This window comes from Ostrinia furnacalis, unplaced genomic scaffold (assembly GCF_004193835.3).
Source record: "Ostrinia furnacalis isolate ACB-3 unplaced genomic scaffold, ASM419383v2 OfSCF5472, whole genome shotgun sequence".
NCBI classification, from domain to species: Eukaryota; Metazoa; Arthropoda; class Insecta; order Lepidoptera; family Crambidae; genus Ostrinia; species Ostrinia furnacalis.
The window spans coordinates 423,352-449,624 of record NW_021135711.1 but is presented as its reverse complement, the minus strand read 5'-3'; the positions used below and the strand labels follow the sequence as shown (position 1 = coordinate 449,624).

General features: G+C 38.2%; 3 protein-coding genes across 12 annotated transcripts in view; 1 reads left to right on the top strand and 2 right to left on the bottom strand.

Moving 5' to 3' along the window:
- Patronin (calmodulin-regulated spectrin-associated protein patronin) overlaps window positions 1-22,990 on the bottom strand; it is an 80,376-nt gene extending 57,386 nt beyond the window's left edge. For 2 of the 10 annotated variants that reach the window (XM_028316224.1, XM_028316223.1), the window contains exons 1-2: window positions 20,300-20,543; window positions 5,297-5,392 (exon numbers count right to left, since the gene is read on the bottom strand). In XM_028316224.1, coding sequence (XP_028172025.1) covers window positions 5,297-5,392; window positions 20,300-20,422 — 219 coding nt within the window. In that variant the 5' untranslated portion in view covers window positions 20,423-20,543. Of the gene's footprint in view, window positions 1-5,296; window positions 5,393-20,299; window positions 20,551-22,596 lie in introns of those variants that run through there. The other 8 variants (XM_028316220.1, XM_028316226.1, XM_028316222.1 and 5 more) reach the window with 6 other exon arrangements.
- An 899-nt stretch (window positions 22,991-23,889) lies between these two features.
- Window positions 23,890-25,428, top strand: LOC114361243 (serine/Arginine-related protein 53). The gene is made up of 3 exons (XM_028316240.1): window positions 23,890-24,403; window positions 24,650-24,981; window positions 25,217-25,428. The coding sequence occupies exons 1-3, from the start codon at window positions 24,013-24,015 to the stop codon at window positions 25,301-25,303; spliced, it is 810 nt and encodes a 269-aa protein (XP_028172041.1). The 5' UTR covers window positions 23,890-24,012; the 3' UTR covers window positions 25,304-25,428.
- Window positions 25,342-26,001, bottom strand: LOC114361244 (mitochondrial import inner membrane translocase subunit Tim13). Its single transcript, XM_028316241.1, has one exon. The coding sequence runs from the start codon at window positions 25,879-25,881 to the stop codon at window positions 25,609-25,611; it is 273 nt and encodes a 90-aa protein (XP_028172042.1). The 5' UTR covers window positions 25,882-26,001; the 3' UTR covers window positions 25,342-25,608.
- Window positions 26,002-26,273: the final 272 nt, after the last annotated feature.

The window sequence follows — 26,273 nt, the reverse complement described above, 5'->3', positions numbered from 1 at the left end:
GGTTTCCGTCCACGTGGACGAAAACCAAAATCTTGCAAAATTGTTATGCTAGTATTAGTCCACTTAATTATCTAAGATTTCTATACAAAAACTTTAATAAACCCTTAAAATAGTGTTTATTATGCTAATAATTAGACATACGTGCCAAAAACATTACGTAAAGTAGCCTAAACAGTAATTAAACATACCATGAAAGTTCCCTACCGGCACGTTTTTTTTCTAACTTGACGACCATTTCCATTCACCTGTGTGCAGCAGCAACTTCCGTAGATTTTTTTGATGTTATTACTTGTCAAATTACATTTTCATGCAGGCAGAACTGTTACTTAGATATTATAGATTGTAACAAGTCCAAACTTGCACGGAAAGTTAGGTTTGTATTCTAATTTTCCGTAATTGTTTGTGGCAAGTCGGTCAAATGGACGAAAACAGGAGCTGGACGGAAAACCGGCGCAATTACCCTACCTTGAGTCAAAACATTCGATTCGAAATGCATGCACGGTTGATGCTACTGAATGCTTGTTCGCAATCGCAGCGAAGCACGCATTAAATACCAAACAGACACAAACATAACTTACTTTAATAGGCATAATTAATACTTTGATAACTATAAATGGACTGGATCACGTCAACGTGTCATGTCAGTTCGTCGGAAGTGTCTGCGTAAATAAATATGTCTTAGACCTAGACAGCCTTTTCATGGAAGCAGAACAGTACTTGAGCATAGCTAGATTAAGTTTCATATCAGATTCATGGACTTTTTTTCCGCAATTACTTCGCTACGTGAATGCAACTGTTGTCTAGTCTACAGGCGTATCACACTATGGCTATAATCCCTTGCAAGCTCGGTTAGTGAACACACACATTAGGCGTCACGTTACGCATAGAACACGACAAAAACGCATCAGCCCTCGACGGCGCGACAAAACGACCAAGAGCTAATGACAAACGCATTGTGGCTCGTCTCCGATGTCCCCGAAGGCACGGGTCAAGGAGAAAGGCGCCGGCTACAAAATTCATCTGCACCGTCTGTGATTAGTCTGCAGAACTTTTTTTATTCGCACTCATTCAGTTTTTTACCATTTTGCTTGTTTTACTACTTTTCATTGCACATTGTACAATTTCTAAGACAGAAAATGGATGAATCATGTGCTACCGAGATTTAGGTGTTGAAGCTGAGCTGACTCAGAACGACATTAAACGGCAATAACAGTGAATCATTAATTGAAAGTACGTAATTTGTGTTGGAAACGTGAGAAAATATGGCTCGAACGGCTATCGACTATATTGTCATGGTCGGTATTTTTTTATGCATTTCCTGTGCATGTAACAGATTTTCATGAAAAGATACAAGAAAATAACTGGAAATAGTTACGACAAAACCAGCTGAGTCATAGAGAAAAGAACAAAAGGATCACCGTTTCCCGAAGGCGGAAACGGCACGACTATTTTTACGGAACGACAGTTTTGTATTGGCCCCGCTGAAAAACTTTGTGGCATTCCATTCTCAACCTTACGCCCTTGACGTTTGTATTTGGAGCATGCCCACATTGGCGTCCCGAGGAGCAAAGTTACTTGTTGCAGAGTGGAGATGAATATGCATTCATTAGGTTATTTCCATCGTGGAAAACGCTCGGAGACTACACCGGCGAAGCTGAATACCGTGTGCTATTGGATTTCAAAGGGACAGGACGATATTTTATTTCTGGAACATGATCGCAACTACTTCCTCAATTGTTCAACAGACCAAAACATGTGTTTGATTGCTTAATATCGTTAGCTGCATCGGAATTACTTAAAAATAAATAACAAGACTTTGCTATTTTAATTAACTTAATATTTTGAGACGTAAAATCGTACATGCAAACAATAATCTTTCAGCGCTATTTTAATTCCTTCTCACACACTAGTTTGATGTAAAATCGCAGTAACTAGTCGTGTCTAATGTCCTGGTTATTCACCTCATCGCGAGACAAAGCAATAACGCCCCTGATGACCTGGCGGGTTCAGCCAACTCCATCCAAATTATTGATACACAAGCTATACTAAATTATACGTATTACACGGCAAATTGATTGACTATTGAGGCTGGAGACAGAAAAGAAACTACCGATAATACATTGAATTGGTTGAACTCAAATTGCGCTTAATTGCTTCGTAGATAAATTATTCAAGTAATCTTTAGTTTATTCCACCTGAGTCTTTTGCTAGATTAAATGTCGATTGGCAATATATTAAGCTTAACTCTACAGCCAAAATTACTTTCGCAAAAAGGTTTCTTAACTCGAAAAGAAGAGCAAAGTTTTCACATTATCTTCGTAACTAAGTGCGGGTTTTAGACGTATTAGATGTTGTACCTAAGATGTAAAATGTGGGCATTGCATTGAAATAGGTACACTGCAATATTTCACGTTCAGTGAGCGTGCGGGGATATTTCAGTGACAAACACGGTGGTCCTTGAACTTGTTCGCAACAACACTCGCTTAATGGACATCCGTCGGGCACTGTATCCAGAAACAACTTCTGGGAAATGAGACCTGCACTGAATACTAATGCACTCTTGAAATAGCCTGACAGCCAAGATAATATGACACGATAAGGTTTATCAAGAAAGTCTCTTGTGAATGACATTAAACGGATTATTGATATCTTTACGTCATCTGTTGCAGCAAAATACAAATGGAATGAAGCTACATTTTAAAAGAACCAACACAAAGATGATTTTGAATGGGGCATCTTGACAAATTTCAGAAACCTTACTGTGCTCTTCCATTTCTGTAGCATTATATCCTTCGGTTATTCAGATAGCATGGCGTCCATGGGCACAGCACTCGCATGACAACGACACGGCAGACACTCCCTGGAGCACATTACCAGTACTGAGTACTACTGAATGTGGGTTCGCGTGACGCTCGTTGTGCCGGCTCGTAACTATGGATGCCCCGGATCAATATCATGCTCGGATTTACTCAGACATGGTAAGGCATTGCGATTTTTGTACCAAGGTCACTAAATCTGAATGCTAAGGTAGATAAATAAGGTGTCCAAAGGCAGGAGTAGAGATACTCTAATATCCAACCAGAAAAGTGCATCGGTGGTTGAAATATTCGAAGAAATTCTTAGACACCATTCCAAAGAATCTTCTGAAAAGCGAAACAACATTTTCACCCTACAACGAATTCAATCTCTCAAATAGCTTTACATCAGACCCGTCCCTGATTCGGTTCCATATTCGGAAATCTAAAATATGAACCAAGTTAACGAACACGAAGAAAATGAAAAGGTCACGTAAGAAGGTCAGTTCAATATGTTGAAACCGGGTCGGCCTAGGCATTTTCTTTTACACTCAGGATTCCCTCGGGGTCTAGTGGGGGAACTGAAGTTTTCTTCAAGTCATAACTACGATTAACTTCGTGTCTTTTCCCTAAATTCTGTGGTAACAACAGCTACTAACACACGAGCTTCGTGAATTAGGTTTAGACAGGTTTCGTGAAAGTACCGAAATCGCGTTACGCAACCGCGACTACATTATGAAACCATGTATTTAACTTTTTATGCCAATGCTTTGGAAAGTACATGTGGGTGAAAATTTTATGCGACACATAAATTCTTGCGAAACCTAATATCCGAACGAAGTTTCAGCTCAAATAAAAAATTATATACCAGTCGAACAAACCAGTTAGTAATTTTCAGAAATTGAATTGTATGATTACAATGCGAGACAACGTGCCAATGTCAAATTTATTAAGAGCAATAACGTTATAAATTCGATAAAGCGTTACATACAACCATTAAAAACAAAACTGAAACTCTTGGAATAGAATAATGTGCAACGAATGGCGCTATTTATAGCACGCATTACAAGGAGTTTCGAGACATGAACAGCTGTTATTTAGGACGATATCTTCGGTTGCACAATCGAGGCAATATCAAAGGGATGATTTATCTTCGTAATAATACTTCTGAGTACACACTGCTTGCAAAACGATTTACTAAACAGAGTACGGCCATCGATTAGCGTACCGTATAGCGTGGATGAAAATATGCCTTACAATACAAACTAATTGCCCTACATACCGAATTAAGTGAGGAAACTTAACGTTACTATGAATGTTAAACGGAATGTACTCAGTTCATTTTAATACTGGTAAATAAAGGTTATTTCTATGTTCTCCTCCATTCATTTCATACATAGTCAATTCTCTAAACGAGACTTGCAAAATGGGTATAACGAGTAAGAAGTTTACAACAAAGAAAACGCATCTGAACATGATTGTAAACCAATTTTGCATAATGATATTCAATAATTATGCAGCTGAGAACGCGGGGTTTATTAAAATTCCTGTTTATTTATAATATGGTGTAGCATGGAGGTTGAATAACCACGCGACGTCGCAAACAGATGCTGCGGTAAACAATAGTAGTGAAAATTAAACGTGAGAAGCAACTACTTAATAAGCGTTCAGGTGTGAGGGTCAACGGCCCATTATCTTCATTCTTGTATCTTTATGTACAGTGAAATCTTTCAGTTAGGTAATACGTTTTGGCCATTACGATAAGAACTGCAAATTTTATACTTTGAACAATTTATACGAAATGTTTACGATGAGAGTGATTAATTTGACATCTAATTAGAAATCAGTCGGTTGAAGCGACTGAACTGATGCATAGCCAATCGTCAGGCTTTGAAAAAACACAGACAGAAAAGGGAGGTAGTGACGTGACTGAAAATAATTTTAGGGAAAGTGACAATTAATTTTCACTTCAAAAAGGTGGAAGGTAGCAGGAAAACATTCGATGCGATTACATCAAAATAGATATGAACAATTACAAAATATCGAGGGCATTCGACTCTACATCACATACATACCATGAAGACCTGGATCTCATTTAAAACTAGGTTACATACGATCACTATACCAATTACCAAGTAATACACAGTGCTAGGATTAAAAATTCAGTTAATCAATTTCGATTCACTTGGCAACTTCTCAGCAGTCAAACTAACTCAGTCAGTAAACACAATAAACCTGGGGAGTTAGATAGAGCAAATAAAAATAAAGTCGGTAAAGATAAACTTTGCGACCGTAACCGCGCCGGGATACGGCTGCAGAGTAAAACAACAGCTTTACGAGTTAGTCAAAGGAGCTAATCTGCACAGAATGGGAAAACTAGATGTATAATGTGTATGACAGGTTCTCCATCCAATCATCTCATTGAATATTAATTAGATGATAATAAGAGTGTGTTTGCTTTACCTAAGAAAATTAAGATAAGGATTGCAAATGCTAATTACCTCATGATCCCTGTAGAACGGTTCCACAAGATTCTCGGGGACTCTGTTGTTGAAGGCCTTCGATAACAGCCATTTGATCGACGCTCGCTGCTTTGACTGGAACAAAACAAAAACTAACATTAGAAATGCGTGAATTTGACACCGTTTAAAACATATTGGCTTGTCAGTATAAATATACAGTAACTAATCAACTGATCGGTGTAAAACATCAGTCATCGGTGTCTGAGATATCATTAGTGGCGTAAGTGTACATCATAACGCAAAATTGCCGAGCCGGTGACGTCTGAAAGACCGCCGACGTTGCCGCCGCTGACGATGTACCGACACCGTATGAATGGGTATTGAGCGAGCTGTCGGCTGTATTGCCGCGATTATTGTCGACCGTGTTATGGCAACGTCCGCCGATTGTGCTGGGTTCATTCGTCGAGTGCAACCGAGCCTTGCTCTAATTTGCCTTAGTAGTTATGTACTTACTACTTTTTATAACTAATTGGGAATGCCTTGTAAACTTAACAACAGCATTGTCAGTTTGTCACGCAAAAGAAAGTTAAATCATCGTTCCACCAAGTGATGGTTTGAGACTAAAGATCTTATGTAGACATGAGATCTAAAGACTGTTGGATCACATTACAACACATCTAGTAGAAGATTAATGTACGTTGATCTTGCACCTCATACCTATCAATAAAGTCAAAATATTGCGTCGGAACTATGTCGAAAGCCAAGATTTTATGTAATGCATAAGACACGATAATTGATGAATGAATAATACGAACAGCATTTGAACTAGTAAAATAGACAATATGAAACCTATCTGTCAGTTGGAAGAGATACAAGCCTCATTCATCATTCATATTTCAGTCGCTGTTCGAATCTTTCCTAATATTAAACAAACAATATTTACTCAAGAAGTTGAATGAAACGATAACTCGAAAGGTCATCAGATAACCGAGACATTCAAGCAGCCAACATCATGTGCAATCGCCACTCAGGCTTGAATTGAGCGATGCGATATTTTCGTCTCACTGCGACATATTTTACACTCCATTAAATTGAACGGAATAGCGATGAAGTAATGAAATAAACATCAGCTGCGGGCACTCTCTGTGATTAGTTTATTGGACAGGCTTTAGCCCAAAACTTTTGTTATTTTAACCCAGTTTTCGTGTACCAAAACAGTGGAGCGTAGATAACATGCCTAGTAATTTCAAACTCAGTTACGATATTATCTCCGTAAATATTTTGATCAAATTCTTATTAGACTTCACCGTATGTAATCATATTGATCATCTTGCAACATAAGAATGTGTATTAGCATAATGAAGCAAATAACTCATTCCGATTCCGATTATTTTGCGCTGGCCAGATGGTAGACCGACAGCCCCGACAGGTGTAGTTCGGAAATTGGGGCCGGCCTATACATAGAGCCGGACAAAAACTGCAGCCGCTCGTACAACTGGTTGTAAACAAAGGCAGGACTAGCAGTTGCGAGGCATGCAGCAGATGACTATGTGGAAAGCAACCGACTTTTTGCTGCTGATAATGATGATGACAAAAAGAAGGCACGCGACACACTTATAGCGGCTTTTTATTTGTACAGGTGGATTCATAATAGTCTTAAATTCAATCGTGATAAAATATGTCTCCAGTTACAATGGATTTGATGTGCCTACCAACTTGTATACTTAGCCTTAGTCCCTAAGAAACGTGATGCATGCAGAACGAATTACGCTCCAAGAATAGACAAACATTTAGACGTTAGTGTCTAATCGTGACACTATTAACCTAGGCATCCAATACCAATGTCGTGTCAAGGCCAGTTAGGTAACTCCATAGAGCCGTTAGCTAATACTAATGATACTACAAATTGGAACGGCTCTTGAATATTCTCAATGTATTCACGATAACGTCATCACGCAAGTGAGAAAGCATTCACGCAATGCTCTGGGCGGATCAGTCTGTTATTAGCGAACGATATTTAGCTCCATAAGAAGTCTCGGGGACCACCTATTAGCATGAAGACGAAGAAATTTAATTAATGCATTTCATCTGTTTAAGCATCCAACAATTGTTATGCAGTAAATGGGATGTTTTTCATGTCGTACAATACCAAACCGAAAAACAAGCCATCTGTTTGTATAATGATAAAAAACAAAGGCAATATTTACTTCACGAGCTTAAGAGTAAATATTTATGTTTTGTGAGTGAAGCTAAGAGCAACCAAGTTAATAAAGGGCGAGTGGCTAAGCTATCAATAACGGCATCAAACGCCGACAAATCATAAGAGAGGTCGGCGCGTGCCGGCTAGAGATTGCAATCCGGATTATTCGAAATTCGAAAATATCTGAAAAATCCGGATTTTGAGGCTATAAAAAAATCCGGATTTTGACTTTGAAATCCGGTTTTTTCGAATATTTTTACCCCAAAAATTTTATCATAAAATCATAAACCAAAATATGTATTGAATGCAACATGGATGCAAAACAAGCGAAGTTTTGATTGAACGCACCCGCACTTCGTCGCACAACACTCTCACCTGCACTGTGCCTGCACAACGCTAGTCGTCTAGTGAGTTTTATACGAGACGCTGATTCTGAAACACCATATCGCTGAGTTTTAAAGAGCAGCTAAATCGGAAAATATCCCTTGCAAGTGTAAGTCATCATCATCATCTCAGCCGTAGGACGTCCACTGCTGAACATAGGCCCCCCCAATGCTTTCCATGTTGCCTGGTTGGTCCACCTTGTGGGTGGACGTCCCACGCTGCGTTTTCCGGTACGCGGCCTCCACTCCAAATTCAAATTATTTATTGCATGTCACTCCAGAACCTTGCTGCCCCATCGGCCGTCAGTTCTGCGTACTATGTGCCCTGCCCATTACCACTTCAGCTTGTATCCGTCGGGCTGGTATGTCAGCGACTTTAGTTCGTTTACGGATCTCCTCATTTCTGATTCGATCTCGTAAAGAAACACCGAGCATAGCCCTCTCCATAGCACGCTGTGCAATTTGAGCTTCTGTATAAGGCCTATAGTGAGAGGCCACGTTTCCGAACTATAAGTCATCACTGGTAACACACATTGGTTGTAGACCTTACATTTAGCTGGGTTGATGATGGAGTCAAGAGGTGACCATAGGAACTCTTAAACGAAACGGCGGAATCGCATCGAACTTGGGTTCGTTGGATTTGTCTTTTCGAGCACTTTAGTGCTAGATGATGCCCAGGGTCTTGATGATGGATTCGGGAGTTGGCCATAGGAACTCCTAAACGAAACGGTGCAAACTCATCGAATTTGGGTTTGTTGGATTTGTCTTTTCAAGCACTTAAGTGCTAGATGATGTTCAGGGTCCTGATGATGAAGTCAGGAGGTGGCCATAGGAACTCCTAACCGAAACGGCAGAAACTTATAGAGTTTGAGTTCATTGGATTCGTCTTCCCGAGCACTTTGGTCGTAAATAATGACCAGGACCCTGAGATTGAAATACAACTTAAAAGTGTAAAATAAAATTATAATAAAAAAAATTAGCTCCCTGGCCTACCTGGAAATCTTTATAGACTTCGGACAGGTCTGCCGTAGTAAGGACAATCTGTTCAGGTGTCAGGTGGGGATTCTTGGATGGATCAAACTTGGAGTGGAAGTGTGGTTTTGTTCCCCAGTCGACGAAGCACATGATGTCGTGCCCTTCGTGCCCAAACAACTGCAAGCAGGAAGATTTAATGAAGGTTACTGATAACGCCACTCTTGTGGCGGAGTTTTGGACTGACGCTGTGTAGGTTTTTTGTTGACACGACAAGAAGAATAAAAAAAATATTTTATAGGTACAAGCAAGTTTTTATTCTGAAATGCAGTTGTACTAAAACGAAAAAAATATTGCAAGGTTCAAATAATTTCGAAAGCTTGTAGTGCAAACCGAAAAAAAGAGGAATAAATTCCATGCGCGATAATAAAATAAAACGCTTTTCTTCAAATACTTACACCTTTTTGAAAAAAACTACGTTTTATTTAAATTAAATTGATGGTTAAAAAAATTTACCCAATATTCGAAAAATCCGGATAATCCGGATTTGTACGTAACACAAATCCGGAAAACCGGATTTAAGAAAAATCCGGATTTTGCAATCTCTAGTGCCGGCGCATGCCAGAGTTAAAAATAGGCCGATGCAGAGACACTCCCAAATAGGAAGCCACTTGGACGCTCAACCGAACAAGAACACGTCAAACAACACACAGAAGATGCAGCAAACACATAAACAACTACAAAGAATCCGCCCGAATCTGAAAAGAAATCTCAACGCACACGCGCCCAAAAATAACAAGTTGGAATATGTTAATACTTATAATAATGAAGTCAATTAAATTATAAATAACTAGCCTTTTAATTTCAACATTACTCGTGCAAATTTATTCACCACATTTACAAATTTATAAAAAGATATGCCTAGCAAGCAAACAACATCTTTCATTCACTTTCTTTAGTCTCTTTCCCATCATTTTAGAGTTATTTAAAACCTAGCTCATAAGTCATTATTTTATCGGAGGAAAATGTTACCGTTTTGGTTGGTGATTCGGCGTGTAATGAAGTTTTCTCGCCAACATCATTAAATTTTAAAGTGTATAAACAGCGGTTGTATGAACAAATTCAATTTGCAAGCGTCGGGAGCGTTTCGCTCGTAAAGAGCCGTCTATTAAGTAGTTTCATGCACCACGCCATAACATATAGCAAGTGGAGCGGGCAGGCCACTCTCTACACTCAATTCGTAGTAGTTAATTGCCGAGCAATTAGCGGAATCGCCACTACACTCACTTCACTCTCTCTTGTGGCTAACGAGAGGTTTTGGCTCAGTTCATTAGTACCTTGGGCCGCGGAAGAATCCGCTTCCGACGTGGTCGTCTGCCGCGACGACTCCGGCGTCGCTTGCAGTCGCGAACTCGACCGTAACATTCCCATTATTGCCATCATCTAAAAACAATTCTTTATTCAATCGCTGGCGTCTCGCTGGCAACCTCGTAAAATTGTGGGAAATTGCGAATGAATGGGCCAAGAATTGGAAAACACTTGAATGTAAGTGTAGCACATCATGCCATATTTGGACGAAACAATAACACACCAGCCGTAAAGCAAAGAATGAAATCACATGTTTATTTACAGCGATGTAGATTAGATGTTTCTAATTTTCCAGGCAACACTGACTGAGATGTATTGCTTAGCTTATTTCTGAACATAATTACTTAAGTATTAGAAACTATATTGAAAATATGACATAGTATGTAGTTCAAGTTATAATATAAATAATATTAAAGAAACTTGCAAAACGCAATTTGTGGTCAGTGCACTGAATAATGGATATGGAAATCACGATAAACGTCCAATGGTTAGCAAATTACATGCACACTTAATTGAGTAAATACGAAACGTAAAACTGTAATATCCGTTGTACGATACGATACTGAATGGAATAGACTGGATCGCTTACGCAAAACAAAGAGAACATAAACGTCAAATGAACGGAAGGGGTCAAGGGTTAGTCGATCCATTACAGTCGAGTACAGTTATTCGAATCGATTATAGTCGATTTGTGTCGATCGATGCGTGGAAACTGGAAAGGTGCGTTGGCACCTGCAGCCCACGCGCCTGGGCCGTGCGCCCACGCAGCCGCCTCCGCCTCTTCAAGCTTCGATATAACTTCAACCAATAACTTGGAACTTCGCAATTTCAGCCGGTTCTTAAGCTGTGATGAAAATAGGTTCACTAATATTTCAACCTGTATCATGATTAAGTAGATTAAATGCTGATTTAGCTTTCTCGACTTAACCAATCTTGAAATTCCGTAGTCAAACTATCGATCATATCTATTTTAAGCTCCAAACAAAAAACGTAATAATTATGAAAAACAATAAAAATAGAACAAGAAGCCACAAAATAAACACACTTTAATGTTCTAATACAATCGTATTGAGAAGCAAAAAAGCTAACGAACAAGCCCAAATCTTTTATCGAGCAACCGACTTATGTGACTTGAACGGAACAAGAAGTGATTCACGACTTCCAAACATGGCAGACCAGTCGAGCAGGCCGCAACACGGGAAAAATAACTATGTGCTTTTATGCACTCCATCTATTGATATTCAATTGAACAACCTTATATGGTTATCCCTTATGAGTACATTCGTATCTCGTGTGGAATTTCACAAGGTGATCTGAAGATATCCATCCTGTTTCCTTAGATGTTCAAAGGAAGTCTGATAATGCTCCATCCGCACACATTGAACAGTTGTAGACTTTAGAATACTGGCAGTAACTTGACAAAGAAAACTCTATTCTCAAAGTGATTGGATGGAATGACTGATGAATTGAAAGATATAGATGTGGTTAGCCTTGCGGTGGTTGTTCACTTGCTTTCTTTAGGTACATTTCACATTCAATCGATTGTCGAGAATGGTTGCTACAGTCAAGGGCAGCTTTTCTGGTGGAACTAATGATATTACAATTAAGTTTTGTAGTACAGGAAGTGAGAAATGATTAGGCTTCTTCTGAGTCATTGGGGTTGCATTTTTCGATCCACTCGACTGATCGTTAGTCATAATGATTCCTTAGAATGGTCACACAATCCGACTTTTTTTGCAAAATAAGTTACTTAGTCACGACGATTACGAGGTGATACCAAAAATGTAATACAGGGAGCATAAACGGAAATCGGTCGATATGATTGTAAATCCAACGTTGACAAACAGTAAACTGGTCTCATTGAAACGGAGCGGAGCGTCAACAGCACGCCGCGATGAAGTCATGATGACAACTATAAATATTGCGCCCACGCAACCTCGACATAAAGCAAATCCTTCGCAATCATATGTCAATTATTACATAAAGAAATCCACGTTTGTTGACGTTTAAACGGCTTCTACATTAAGTATGAATATAATTACTACAGTAAATCAGGAAATAATAACCAAGTTGCTTCAACCATTAAGTCCATTAAGGTATGTCTACTTAACTTCTAAATAGGAATGGCGTACTAAATTCCATAGCTCCTATGATTAATTCATGGATAATTACATAGAATGATTGAAAAGGCTAATCCTATAGAATCAGGGTTGCGAAAAATCCTCACGACTCTACAAACACTGTTACGATAGAAATGTAGCAATTTCTACATTGTCACGTACTATGATTAGGGTAGAATATTTAGCGAAACAAATAAACGTAACTCAATTGGCAATGAAAATTACAGTGGCCTCAGAGCCTACGCTGGCATTAGCGAGGCACTGTCAAGGCGAGGCTCGTGTTGATACCGCATGTAGGAAGCGGCAGGAAACCACGCTAGTCGCAGTTTCAAACTGACAAAATCACGAAACCTTGGCAAGTTCAATGGATAGAGAAATTTTAACAGTGAAGGTAAAGATAAAAGTCGTGAACGATAAGAACACAATGACGTTCCTTTTCGAGCAACTTCTTTCAAATTTCGTGCATTTCAACGCCATCAATTGAAGAAAGATCTATTTAGTATAAATGACAATATTTTCAATTTGCGTTACTAATATAAACGCTACAAACGTTTAATCAGACTAATCACACTTTCTTTTGCCAGGCATTTTAGAATTCCACGACTGTATCTTCATAATGAACATTTATAATCCAAGTAAGATCACGAGTAATATAGTTTTGGATGTGTATCTGGCGTGAGTGCGGTACGATGCGATGTGACCTAGTTGGTAAGCTACAGGCTGTGTATTCTGCGCTATTCATCTCGGTGAAAGTAAGATGCTATGTGGACTGGCCAAGGGAGCAGACGTCAGTAGGTATCAGCATTTCGTAACCGCTGGTATAGACGGCAAACTGTGGCGATCGATCTGACTGGATGGCGCGATGGCTGTGCCGGCACACTTACTGTTACATAGTCGGTTACGTCATTGCTTGACCAAAATATTGATAGGCAAATATGTTATTACAGGCTGAGGTAATTGCTGCTGCACTATCGAAAGTTGTTTGAGTGACACCGGAGTCCGGAAGTTACGAAGAGAAACAGTTGTAAACACATTTCTAAAAAATAAACTAATTATTACATTGGAAATGACAATGAAAAAAGTAATTACAAGTAGGTATTTAATATCAGTATGTAATTCAGAAGACTACATTACTGTCACTTAATATAATCAAACTAGCTCAGCTATTTCTAAGTCATCATAAGCAATATTTCCTAGGGTTATTTATATTCCTGGATGAAAAGTTACACGAATGGCATTCAGAATGACCTAGAAAACCTAAAAGGGATGAATCCATTGCGAACTTCACAATAACATGCCTTAAATCACAAATCAATATAAAATTAGCCGTTTACGTCTAATTTATTCAAAGATTTAACGTGGGTGTAATTTTATGGATTATTTACAAACGCTCCTTGTGAAGGTTACATTTTGGCAATGCAAACAGTAGGTCATGCAACGCAAACGTCGATGCCTTCACAGCTGGAGGATCAAAAAGCAATCATGGAAGCCGATAAGCTGTGCTCGGCTCAGGTTGCAAGTTCAGCCGTAAAGGGATGAGATTGCACGCGTTTGCCAATAGAGGGGCATTCAACGTTGCATAAAGACATCTTTCTTAAGGGATAAAATATTTTAAATTTATGGTTATAAGATTATAGACATGTCCAGATGTTTTGGAAAAATTGAAACTTATTACAACAAAATCAAGTTATACTTTCTTACGCGTTCTATCAGCCTCTAATTTTAACAATAATGTAATAATAGCCGATTGTGTTACTTCATTAAACACAGGTTAAGTAAGTAATATTGTAGAATGCTAACACCTCGAGTCTTACCTATATCCCCAACAAGCAAACTGAAAGCGACAGCAAATAAGGATTGTGTATAGGGTTTCTGATTTCTCGACTTATTTTTTTTCTCGAGTTTCGGGAATTCTCGAGGCCAAAGTCTCGAGTTTTCTCGGGTCTCGAGTCTTTTAATTAAAACTGTTGAAATTGGTTGAAATTTAATAAAAACACGGGTTTTTATTTATGTTATAATGTGTCTGGGTTATAATCAATAATACTGTAAAGTTTCAACAAAATCCGTTCAGTAGTTTTTGCGTGAAAGAGTAACAAACATCCAGACATCCACACAAACTTTCGCATTTATAATATTAGTAGAATAATTATAACTTAGTAATTAACTAAAGGAACAAAAGTCATAAAGTCGCGTGTACTTTAAGGATTAATAACCATAAATATCTGGAGCTCAAATTGAATCACTTGTTTTCCAAAGAACACAAGTCCAAATTAATTGAAAAATTACGATAATAAACCTACATTTACAAACAAAAAAAACTTTTAAATAAATTTTTAAACTTAAAGATAACGACTTGAATAAACGTATTTACGAGTACCTAAACTAACAGATAGTTAACAAAAAAGTTTCAGTCTTTAAATCAGTCAGTTATACAAACATAATAAAATATAGCATCGTAGGTGAACATGATTAGTTTCGGTTAAGATCATTACTTGCAAATCAAATTAGTTAAAAAAGGAAAGACTAGGCCAGTCTAAACGCAACGTTAACCTATTAAATAATTAAAAACTTACTTTTGTCTAAGAAAATAGGCTTTCAAGAATATTAAAGCTTCAAAATCGAAACTCGAGAATTCTCGAGCTCCGGTAATTTTTTTCTCGTCTCGAATGAAGCCAAATTTCTCGAGTTTTCTCGAGTTCGAGAAAGCTCGAGCAGAAACCCTAATTGTGTATGCTCTACTTCTTTTTTATTATTTGTGTTGGAAATAACACAGTTTAAGTGTTAACTCGGAATTAACTAGCCCTGACTGCTAAAAGTTAACGAAGAAACTGGTAAAGTGGCCGATGCTAACTAGTTATTTATGCATGCACGGCTCGATTTCGAGATTTCCCACGGAGGTTGCGCGGCACAATACCGACACCGACAGCACGACATTACTGGATTCTCGCGAGGAGTTACACAAGAATCTCAGAGAATCTCAGAGCCTCCCAGAGCCTCCGAGGATGCTGGGAGCACCGGACGACACTTTCATGTCTCCATTGACGCCGTTGCCAGATGCCCTGAAGCGTTCGAAAGTGTGAGAACCGTAGGCGCTAGCCAGGTGGATAAATTAGTCATTGAATGGGATGCAATGAATAATTTATGTCCCATTCCGTTTCTGAAACCCAGTTACAAGACATAACTCGAAATGTAGAAAGTAAAAACAGTAAACGTCGAGTTAAACTACATCGGGTGCGTTGTTGGAATCAATAAAAGCTATAGCTTTGGTGACACTAAAGGGTTACGATTAGTTATAAAAGAAATAGGATCTTTTCACACTTAGGGGAGACCTAGGAGAGTTGTGACAGAGGTGAGTTGTGACAAGGACGATTTCTCCTTATTTAATATAGTTAGGAAGCTGGAAAAAATGCTTGTTTGTCGCTTTTAAGACGCTCTTCTTGACTAAGTACCTGTGGGCGGCGCACGAGGCACGGTTTCGTAAATATGACGTCTGTGTACAAAAAAATGCGAAAAGTAAGTTTTTCGTCAAAATTTTATTTCAATTTAAATCATGTTTTAGTATATGTGCACTGTTGTGTTATTTTTTCTCAAGTTGCATGGTTATTCAGGTCTCAAAATGTAGCACTGATATTTTGTGTGCACATCGTGTTTAGAAAATAAAAAATATTATTCGATACAAGTCGTCATTTTAAACACCTAGGAGAGTTGTGACAGCCTGTCACAACTCTCCTAGTTTACTTAATTTTTCTGATGGGCCATTTCTACGATGTTTTTAGATGTTTTTTTGTGTGTTAGTAGGTTCATAATTTGTTTAATTGCCTTCTGCTACTTTTTTGATTCTGAATACCTAATAACTATACATGAATGCCATATAGAGGAACTGCTTGCTGGAGTCGAAATATAGGACCTGGCTTATGAAGTGATTAGGTTAAAAACGGTTAAAGTTTAAGATACGCTGCGACCTCTTACAATCTAAACTTGTCAAGATATATTAAGAAGAAATAGGCTTATCAAGTAAACCCAGAAGGCGAAGCTCCGTCTATGGATTGTACCACCGCGACTATTTTATTTTTACAGAAGAGGAAGAAAATATATTAAGTGACTATATTAGCTAAAAATGTAATAAAAAAAATCCAGTGTCGTGGGAGAAAAATGAAAGCTGGAGAAATGTGGCTCAATCTGTGTAAGGATATCCTATAACTATTTGTTTTAATTGTTACTAAAGGATGATTAAAATACTTTTTTGCTAAAAAATCATATTTGATTGAGTATTATGGTATTTTTATATCTAATAGATGAAATACAATGCGGTAACAACTCACCTCGGTACCTGTCACAACTTACCTCGGTGCTAGGAGAGTTGTGACAAAGGAAGTGGTCTAAGATTTTGGTGATTTTCTTAGAAACCCTAATACTTTAGTTAACTTTGGTGATTGTTTTATAAACAGAAGGAACGGTGTTACATTAATTTGTATGATTCATAGCTGTAGAATGTTTTTTGAGCGAGATATGGCCCCTAAAGCAAAAATTGTCACAACTCTCCTAGGTCTCCCCTACGTATCGGTTCGATGCGAAAACTTATCAAGATGAAGTCGGTTAAAAATCAATAGAAGAAACAACGCGATCTATCCATCAGAAGATAGTTAAGATGAACAGAAAGATCCAGTTAAATTCTCATTCATCTTTCTAATTTTCAATCTCATGTTCATTTAAATATTGCCTGCTTTATCATGGTGAATGAATTTTATGTGATGTGATATTTTCATTTCTAATTGAGCGAATAGTTGACAGCGGATGGAAAGTTAACCATTCATAGCTAGTTGTGTCAAATAAACATCGTCTTGGCCATTCGCATCCGGACTTTGGCGCTTGAATTTCACTTTTCTCAATTTTTATAATGATGAGATAACGTAGGTTATAATACTTGAGCGTATGCTTGAATAAACACTGACTGAACGCGTGTTAATTAACTGCTCCACTGACATCGCAAGTGCATGACTTTACAATACTGAAAATATTCAGTTACCGCAAAAACTAAATCGGAATGTTCGCCCGGTCGGCTAGATTCCAATTTAGTATTTTTTCCGAAGACCAATAAAGACAATGTAGATACAGCAGAAACAATTATGTCTTTTTAGATAGAAAAACCAATTTCATCGCTGGCCGTATGAGATCTAAAGCTCAAACATGAAAGTAACCACACGATGCGAACCGCATATAGCTTTCTCTGCTGAGCCCATCAGCCGCTGTATTGTGGCATCAAGTGCCTAAATACCAGTATCTGGTATCTAGAAGGAATGGCATTAGCATTCATCAGACAGAGATAGCAAACTGCGATGATTGATAACCCATCAGCAGATCAGATATCAGAAACATTTACTAATATCTTTCTCTCTTCAACAACAATATTTCCTCGATCGCGTTCATAATGTGGAATGAAATGCAAAGGCTTTCTTATCCATTTAATAATGGATGCTTTTCTATTGTCTTCATTTCAAATTGCTCAATAATTAAACTAGTGCTAGACTTGTCGCCGTGAACTGTTTCACGTGTAGAATTTTTTGACGGATTGTTCAAAACACGTGTAAAATTAGATTGACGTACATTTGGACATTAACATTAAGATTATGCATAGCTATTATAACTAATGTGGCAGTAGGTAATAAATAATGGCGAAGAAATTCTTTGCTATCTGGAATTCGATCTCCTAGAGACCGTGTGGCTCGAAAGCGTTTCTAATTTAAAATAAAACCGCTTTGATTATGGGAATGATTATTGTAACGCAACCCAGCCGATCAAATTTACGTTTCATCAAAGCCTTGAATAATTAAATTTGTTTATAGAGCTTCTCATTTACGTAATGAAATTACGTTTTTGGATTGTTAACCCAGAAATAACAATGATTGTTTTTTGAGATTAATCAACCGAGAAAACTGGTTAAAGACCACCTTAGGCGCCACATTTGGACCTGTACATATTTTTGCGTCGTAATTAGTTGAACCCAATAATAATGGTTGTGAAGTTAAACCTGCACATCAAGGAGATGGCAAGGACTAGCAAATCAAAATCACATTAAACAATTATGCGAGGTCCAGTTATGAGTAGTTGTGGTGAATCTAACGACCTATGCAGCCTTCCGAAGTAATATTTAAACGGTGTGATTGCGAAACGTCCAGTCTGGCAGATATGCCCATGCCCACGTAGAGCCGAAGCAAGGCCTGCGCCTGCGCCTTATACGAAGCCCGTGGGCGGAAGTGCGCGCTCACACCGACGGTAGCATAGTGCTACAATGGACACAGATGTCGAAACCGACCACATCAATCTTAAACGTATCAACTGGCCGATTACTTTAACTGATTTATTTGGTAATCGCAATGGTATGTTAAAAGCCGTTCCCACAAATGGCGTTTGAAAAATGCTTCTAAAATTTCTTGCGCAGGTTAAATTTAGTCGGAAAGGTGCATGTGAATGGGTTCAAAGATTAAAGTTTTCCGTTGACTCTATTTAGAATTCTTGCGACAAACTGGTCTTGCGTCCTACAGCACCGTTTACGTTTGTAGCATTCCAACTAGAATTCGTCACACACACACACACACTGGGCTATCAACTATTTACAATAACATTGATTTTGAATTACGCAAGATCACTTCTAAAGCGAGGTATTTTAAATATTAATAGGTTTCGAGGCCTTTTGAAGAGGCAATTCTCTAAAATTTGGAAAATATGAATATGTGGAAATCGTTATTGCAGAAAATTTATGGGTGAGATTTGAAACCTCGTCGAACAATTGCATTGAATTACGACTCTCCATTTCCAATGGCACACTATTATCACGGCGATCGTATTGAGTTTGCGGCGTTTTCTCTACGCACCGGCGGGCCTGCTCGCTTTACGATTTCCTGGCCGATACCCGCTCGAAACATTGCAACGGGCAATTTTAAACTTCATGCCAATGATAGATCGTGTAATTTACTCAAAACAGTTAAGCGCAACAATGCAATAGCGGCATAACTCTCAGAATCAGTTGATTAAAGGCTACATTCCGCTACTGCTCAATCTTTACCACACTCCGTATGGCTGAGCAAATGGGACATCAGATTCAATATAATAATGTGCTGTGTTACTCTCGAGATGTCCCACATTTATTTAGGGGCTAAAAAGCGAGTAAGCGCTAGAGTGATCTGGGTCGGTAGCCACATCGGCGCGCTCCTTTCGCGGTGGTGGCCAACGAGCCGTGGGTCTCCACGATACAGCCACGGTCTGATGACCTAACCTTGGCTCCATCCCGCGTTCCCGGCCAGATCTCGGTGACATCATCGAGGAAAGAGTTATTGTGGCACACGTGTGATGCGAGGCCAAGGCCGGATTGTCGATCGATGCTAATAACGCAACAGAATATAAAAAAGGAAAGTTGGGTTAATGACCCTTTCGTTGCTCGCTTCCGATGGACTGATCATTCGTCTTTTTGATACCTACGAAACGACAGACAGATCGATTCGACTTACGGTTACGATATCTAAAAGGAACAAAACGGTTTGTGAAATAACAGCTGACCACATTCTAGTCTGGCTTACACTGATCGCTCTACAATACCAAAGTGAAAAGTATTATTTGCAGTGTTCTCAAGTTAATAACGACTGCTTATAGACACCGATGGTAGTCGCCACACGCCGCTTTCTAAAAGCTTTTGTAATACTTCCACCAAGCCAATTTATTGCGTTAAATGTGTTGTTACTACTCACTCGCAATTTTATTGAGTTTATGAACGTATCGACAGCGCAGAAGAATGTTGTAATATTTTTAGGCATTCGAGAAATAGCGAATTATAAGTTAATCGTTAGAAACTTATCCGCGTTCGCGGGCTCGGCTTGCGATAAAGACGCATGGGTAAACAAGTCATTATCAGAGCATTCCGAACGCATAACGTTATCACATCGTGCGGTATCTAGATATGCTAGTACAGGTAGAGGTAGGGTTCGCAACGCATGTCTTCTCTCACCGAAACGGCGACAGATGTGCTGGTCACGACTGCGGCCTCCTCCATGCCGGGCTGACCTTCCGGCGCGCTCATGAAGCGGCGGAGGGTGCCGTATCCGGAGGCTGAAGCTACCATCGCTACCATGGTCACAATCACTGCACAGCGGGCGCGGGCGCGTGTGACATCACTCGGGCGTGGCGCAGCGCGCGACGTGCGCGCTTGTCGCGGGTCAACTGCGCGCTCGCACGCCGCCCAGCCCCCTACCAATACCTCCGAACGGCTCAAGATAAGCCTAACCATCTATTAGTTCAGTATTTCCGGCGCCACTGATGGAACTTTAAACTCAAACCTTTTTTAAGACGTAAACTTGGCGGCGCATATTTTGTCGAATTTGAATAGAATATCATTATAAATTGCTGGATCTGTAAAATGAGATGTGTCAAAGAGATGAAAGCCTTTAAATCCTAAATTTTTTTGGACTTGTTTTGCATAAAAACATCAGTCTATTTTTAAGTTAATATCTTTGCTATCTTTGACAGGTGTTAAAGTGAATGGATAATGTTTATCAGATCTTAATAATCTCACTTCTTTATAAGGTCACATTATGTAAATAAATATCTTGAATATGTACAGTACTATAACATTTTGAATGAATGAATAGTATGTAAATAATAATTTGTTTTAACTCAATGCATTCAGAAAAAATGTAAACACCAATAAAAATAATTTCAATTCCATCATCTACAAGGACTACAAGTGAATCTTAAGACCATACCATAGCCTTATTTCGTACTTTTTTACACATTTTCTTACTGTAAAGATTCATAGATCCTCATTGGTCTTATAAGGGCTTTGTATTTGTAAATTAAATAAAAAACAAGCTTAAATGAAAGTAATCTGAATTCTGAAAGCTAGTTTTAATTTATTGGGACATAATACTCTGCATTTAAAAGGTTTTATTTCAAAAAATCCCATTATTATTATATTCCAGAATATAATGAAAACTTAGCATTTACTAGAAGTTAGAGAAAAAAATGTAGCCTGCATAAGTAGTAAAATTTAGTTCACAAGAGATTTTAGAAGGAAACAGTTTTAAATTGAGAACTTAACTTATTTTATTTTATTTATTAGGACAACCAACAAGACTAACACGCATACATGGAATTACTATAACTAAAAGTGCTTAGAACTAAGTGTCGTCTTAATTAAAGGCTGCCACGGCATGCAATGTGGACATAGTGTTAAATCAAGACAGACATTATTATAAAGGCCTCCAGACCCTGGTGATCATGATCAATTCGTAATTAATTGTACTGATAAACAGCATAATGAGCACAACTGTTAAAAATGAAGATAATAGTGTAATTTAAGAGAACCTGGTAGCAACTCATGATGAGTCATTTGGGAGTCCTGCAAGGCTGCGTTGACATGCTAGTTGTTGTAGTTGACATGCAAAATCGATGGATACTTTCAACTTATGTATTGACAGATAAAATACTTGTATTAACTCTGAAAATGCATCCAAATGCATAAGATATAGGTAATATGCACAGAACATAAGACCAGACGAAATTGTGCAGTCAAGTAGAACTTCTTTTAAACATTCAACATTTTAACTCAAATCAAAATCAATGCTTATGAATTTATATTTCTATCGTCTCTAAGTTGACTAATAGCTAGCTACAATGAGATTTAATTACAACTTTCTTTTTTGCCATTACGATTATCAACAAATTCTCTAAATGTTAAAATGTGTGTGAAATTGTAAGTAACTTCATAAAATGGGAATTTGTTAAGATGTCCAATCATATTTTATAAACTAGAGCATGTTAGAACAGTTTATAAAAAATAATTTCATGACATTTGTAGCACATTCTGGAATGTGAAAGAACTGGAATGTATCAAATGTGTTTAAAGACAATGGCGTTCAACACAATCACATCTGATATGACACATAAGGCTCATAACAATGTTCTAATACCAATAATTTATTCATCAGTCGTGTGGGCTGCAGCCAACTTCGCCCACAAGCCACCTTGGTTCCATTTAGTCTGTTTAAAAGGTAACATGGGCGACTGGCTAACTAGATTTATTAGAGTACACTCAACAAATTAATTAAATAAGTATTTAGTCCAAGTCCAATCAACCTTTTTGTCCAAAACATCAGTTACACAATGCACATGTGCAAAAACGACAATACTAATTGCCTTATAAAGACTCGCAGCCGATTCGAGCATTGAAAAAGGTCAATTTCACCACTGCACACACCAGTGCAGTATTGAACAACCGGCAATTACTACCGTGGCCGACTCACTCACCTGTTTCGTGTCCGCGAAGTCTGCAGGCTCCATGTTGGCGTGGGGTCGTTCCTGTCTCTCCATGACTTAGAATTCATCAGAACTCTCTATACCAGGGTGTCAGCAAAGCACACAATACAAGCTTGAACATAACAATCTCGATGGACACCACAATCTAGCGAAACAATGTCAGTGGTTGCACTAACACGTTCGACACATTCGGTTCGTTACACCAACGGAAAAATAATCGTGAATGCGTAATTACAAAACTTGACACATTTTGAATGTTTCTGCAAAATTATAAAGCACCAGCAAGAGTCTTTTTGGATATTACACGAAAAACAGAGTTCATCACCATCTTAAAAATTTCACACATTCCGTCATCGAGGCCGACTGACGGTCGCTGCCCTACGCAATTTTCCCATTCATGCATACTTTTCTAATGTCACTTTATAAAATAAGTGCCTTTGTTTAATTTGTACACATATTTCACAATTATATTTATAACTAGAGCATTTTTAATATTAATCTTATTGATAATTTTCTTATAAGCAGTAATTATAGTCCCTAAAACCATTTAAAACATTATTTTTTTAAATTACATGGATAAAACTCCGTGTAACGGAATCTCAACGGATAACAGCCAACAACGCCATCTAGTGACCAATAAAAATTTTAGTCTTGCCATATGATAAAAATATTTTTATGTTGTAGGAATGTAAAGAAATTTTTAAATAACTTGATTAGGAAAATATGATAATACTATGAGTAAAATATCTTGCATATTGATTTTACAATACCTATAAAACATTCTGCTTTATTAAATTTAGCCATTACTCTCATTTGGCGACGCTTAGGCTTACACACAGTAAAATGTTTATGATATTCAGCACGCACGGCAGGACAGGATCACAGCAGGACAGACAGAACATAGCACGCCGAACGAAAAACAGTCGTTATAGTAGCAAGTTCTGTAAACAACACAATGCGGAATATTCCGTTCATCCACGAGGTAAGTAGACAAATTACTGTTAAAAAGGTTGCAGGTAGGCGCTGGAATCTGGATGCTAGCCCAGTCATACTAGATTGGACCCATCCTGTGTTGAGGGACAACCTAAGGTGGGGAGGGGACCAATGTTACGCAGTGGATGATGATCAATGTTCAAAAGCAAGGAAAGTAGGTAATGAGAAGAAATCTACCTACCACGTGCGCACGGGCCTCAGTTTTGATGAGTCGTTTTTTCAACCCAACCAGGGTAATTTAGAGAAATTCGGGTAACACCAACTAACTGTCAGTTGTCATTATGACATACGTGTGACATTTTGTTTTGAATCCAAACTCGTGTTTGTGGTCTAAAAAGAAGATAGAAGAATACGAGGTCCTGGAATATGTGGATTAGATTAGAAAATTTTGCAATGTTTAGATAAATATTCATCATGCCTCGTGAAAAGAGCAGGTACCGTGACAGACGGAGCTCGTCTCGGAGTAGCGAATCATCGTACGAAAGGAAGAAATCTAAAAGCAAACACAGAAGGCGGTCGCGTTCTCGAGATCGTTCAGAGTCCAGTAGCCACAGAAGAAAGCGTTCTAGTAGCAGATCGAGGCATAAGAGGCGGAGTTACTCAAGGAGTGTTTCTAGAGACCGGTATGAATCAAGGAAGAGACGGTCAACGTCGAGATCCCGAGGGAAGAGGTCAAGGAAGTCAATGTCGCGGGATTCTCGCTCGCGGTCTAGTTCGCGGGGTAGAACTAAGCATAGTAAGAGCAAGAAGTCTTCGAGACGAAGGTCCCGTTCTTCGAGCAGTAGATCGAGCTCATTTGACATAGGTAAGTCTATAGATTACTGTCTGAATGAATGCACACTTCAACCACTTTACTTCCTATCTATATTTTATGTATCTGCAAGGTTGCTTGTGAGTTTACCAATTTTTGTTTTGACCCCTAGGGTATGTGCAGCTCATACAGTGCCCCTAACATATGATAGACAGAAGCTCTATTGTAGTTCATACTTTTAACTCATTAAATGTGAAAATTGATTGCAATATAATAATGTCAAAAATATTTATATTTCAGAACGTCCATTACCATCAAGGCTTGTGAATCTTGATGACACAGAGACAAAACTGGAGAAAGCAATCAAAGCTGCGGAAGCAGCAGGGCTCACGATGACCAAAATTCCTACATATGAGTATAAAGAAGTGGAAGTCAAGGAGGACATGCCCACCATTCACGACAGAAACCTGCTCGAGGAACTCAACAGTGAATCCTTCACTCAGAAAGCATTTGTTTCGTCCAGAAACAAGAAACAAAACCAAAATATTGTGATTGATTTGAATTCACAAACTGTGACTGTGCCAGAGACTGAGATCAAAGTGCAGAGGGACGATTCTATTATTGATTTCAATGTAAGTATACAATTAAAAGATTTTTTATACATGTAACTTTTGTAATTTAGAATTTTAAACAAATTTAATAAGTTCTTTCATCATTTATTTGCAATAAATGCATAGTAAATCTTTTTTTGCACATTGTAAACAATCTATTTTGTGTTATACCATTGTCCCACTAATCAGGATGATGAAATATTAGCTTAGGATGCATCAGGCACTGATAATAATTATTTTATTTAACTTCTTTCAGGAGATTCCAAGTGAAGAAGAATTGAAGGAAATGTGGATAAAGAAGATGTATCAATACAGAAAGAAGATGCTCAGGGGAGATTTATAATAATAAATTAAATAACGGAACATTGGTTTTATTAACATTTTCACAGTGTGATTCATTTAATTTGTAACAACTATGAAGAAATAGCATTATTCAGTCAGATGCACTTTGATCTAAACATTTTGCAGTAGGAATAAGAACAGTAAGAATAATTAAAACTAATAACAACCTAAAATATTTTTATTGAACACAACGTAACAACAGCCAGCTGCAACCCACAATTTGAAACGGACTCTGGAACTACTATGTCTTCTATATTTACAGCATTGCGGTGGCACTGAGATTTTGCCATCGGTTCGCGTAGGCCCTCACATGTTGTGTCTTTCGCGCTGGATACGACTGCTGTACGTCCGCGAAACCAGGTTCCAAGCATCCATATACCTGTCCATGCACATGGCGATACACTTTTGCTCAGAATTGTCCAAAGCTGTGCCTGGTTTGTTGATACATTTCTTGAAACACTTTTCTGACATTTTCGTGAGGAGCTCTTGGGCGTTTGCTATCGCGATTTGCTGTTTCACTTGATCCATTAACTCCTCCTTTTGAACTCCACTCAATGAACCGGTTGATAAGGAATCCATTGTATATTATTATGATTTTATTTAATTTGTCCCAAATAAATCCACTTTTACGGTCTATAGAAATAACCTCAAAATTCCAATAATTTGTCGTGACTTTTGACAGATTGACATTATTCACAGACAAGACAGATGAACTGTGAGTATAGTGATGTCCATTTAGTTCATTCACAGTAAGCTAAGGTTGGAAGAATGGAGGGTTAAATTAATCCCATCAAAAACAATACTTGTCAAAAAAACCAAGTCTCGCAACTCAGTTGTTCTACGGTAAAAAGTTGTGAGATCCATGTAATACCAAGTCCAGGCCAGGAAATCTTTAACGTTTTACATAAATTATTGACTTGGCCATCGCACTAAATAATTTAATTTACACGTGTTTTCATGCGATGGCCAAG

Coding starts and splice junctions, on each gene's coding strand:
- LOC114361243 (XM_028316240.1), top strand. CDS start 24,013: ATGCCTCGTGAAAAGAGCAGGTACCGTGACAGACGGAGCTCGTCTCGG. Junction 24,404..24,649: donor ATCGAGCTCATTTGACATAG/GTAAGTCTATAG, acceptor TTTATATTTCAG/AACGTCCATTACCATCAAGG. Junction 24,982..25,216: donor ATTCTATTATTGATTTCAAT/GTAAGTATACAA, acceptor AACTTCTTTCAG/GAGATTCCAAGTGAAGAAGA.
- LOC114361244 (XM_028316241.1), bottom strand. CDS start 25,881: ATGGATTCCTTATCAACCGGTTCATTGAGTGGAGTTCAAAAGGAGGAG.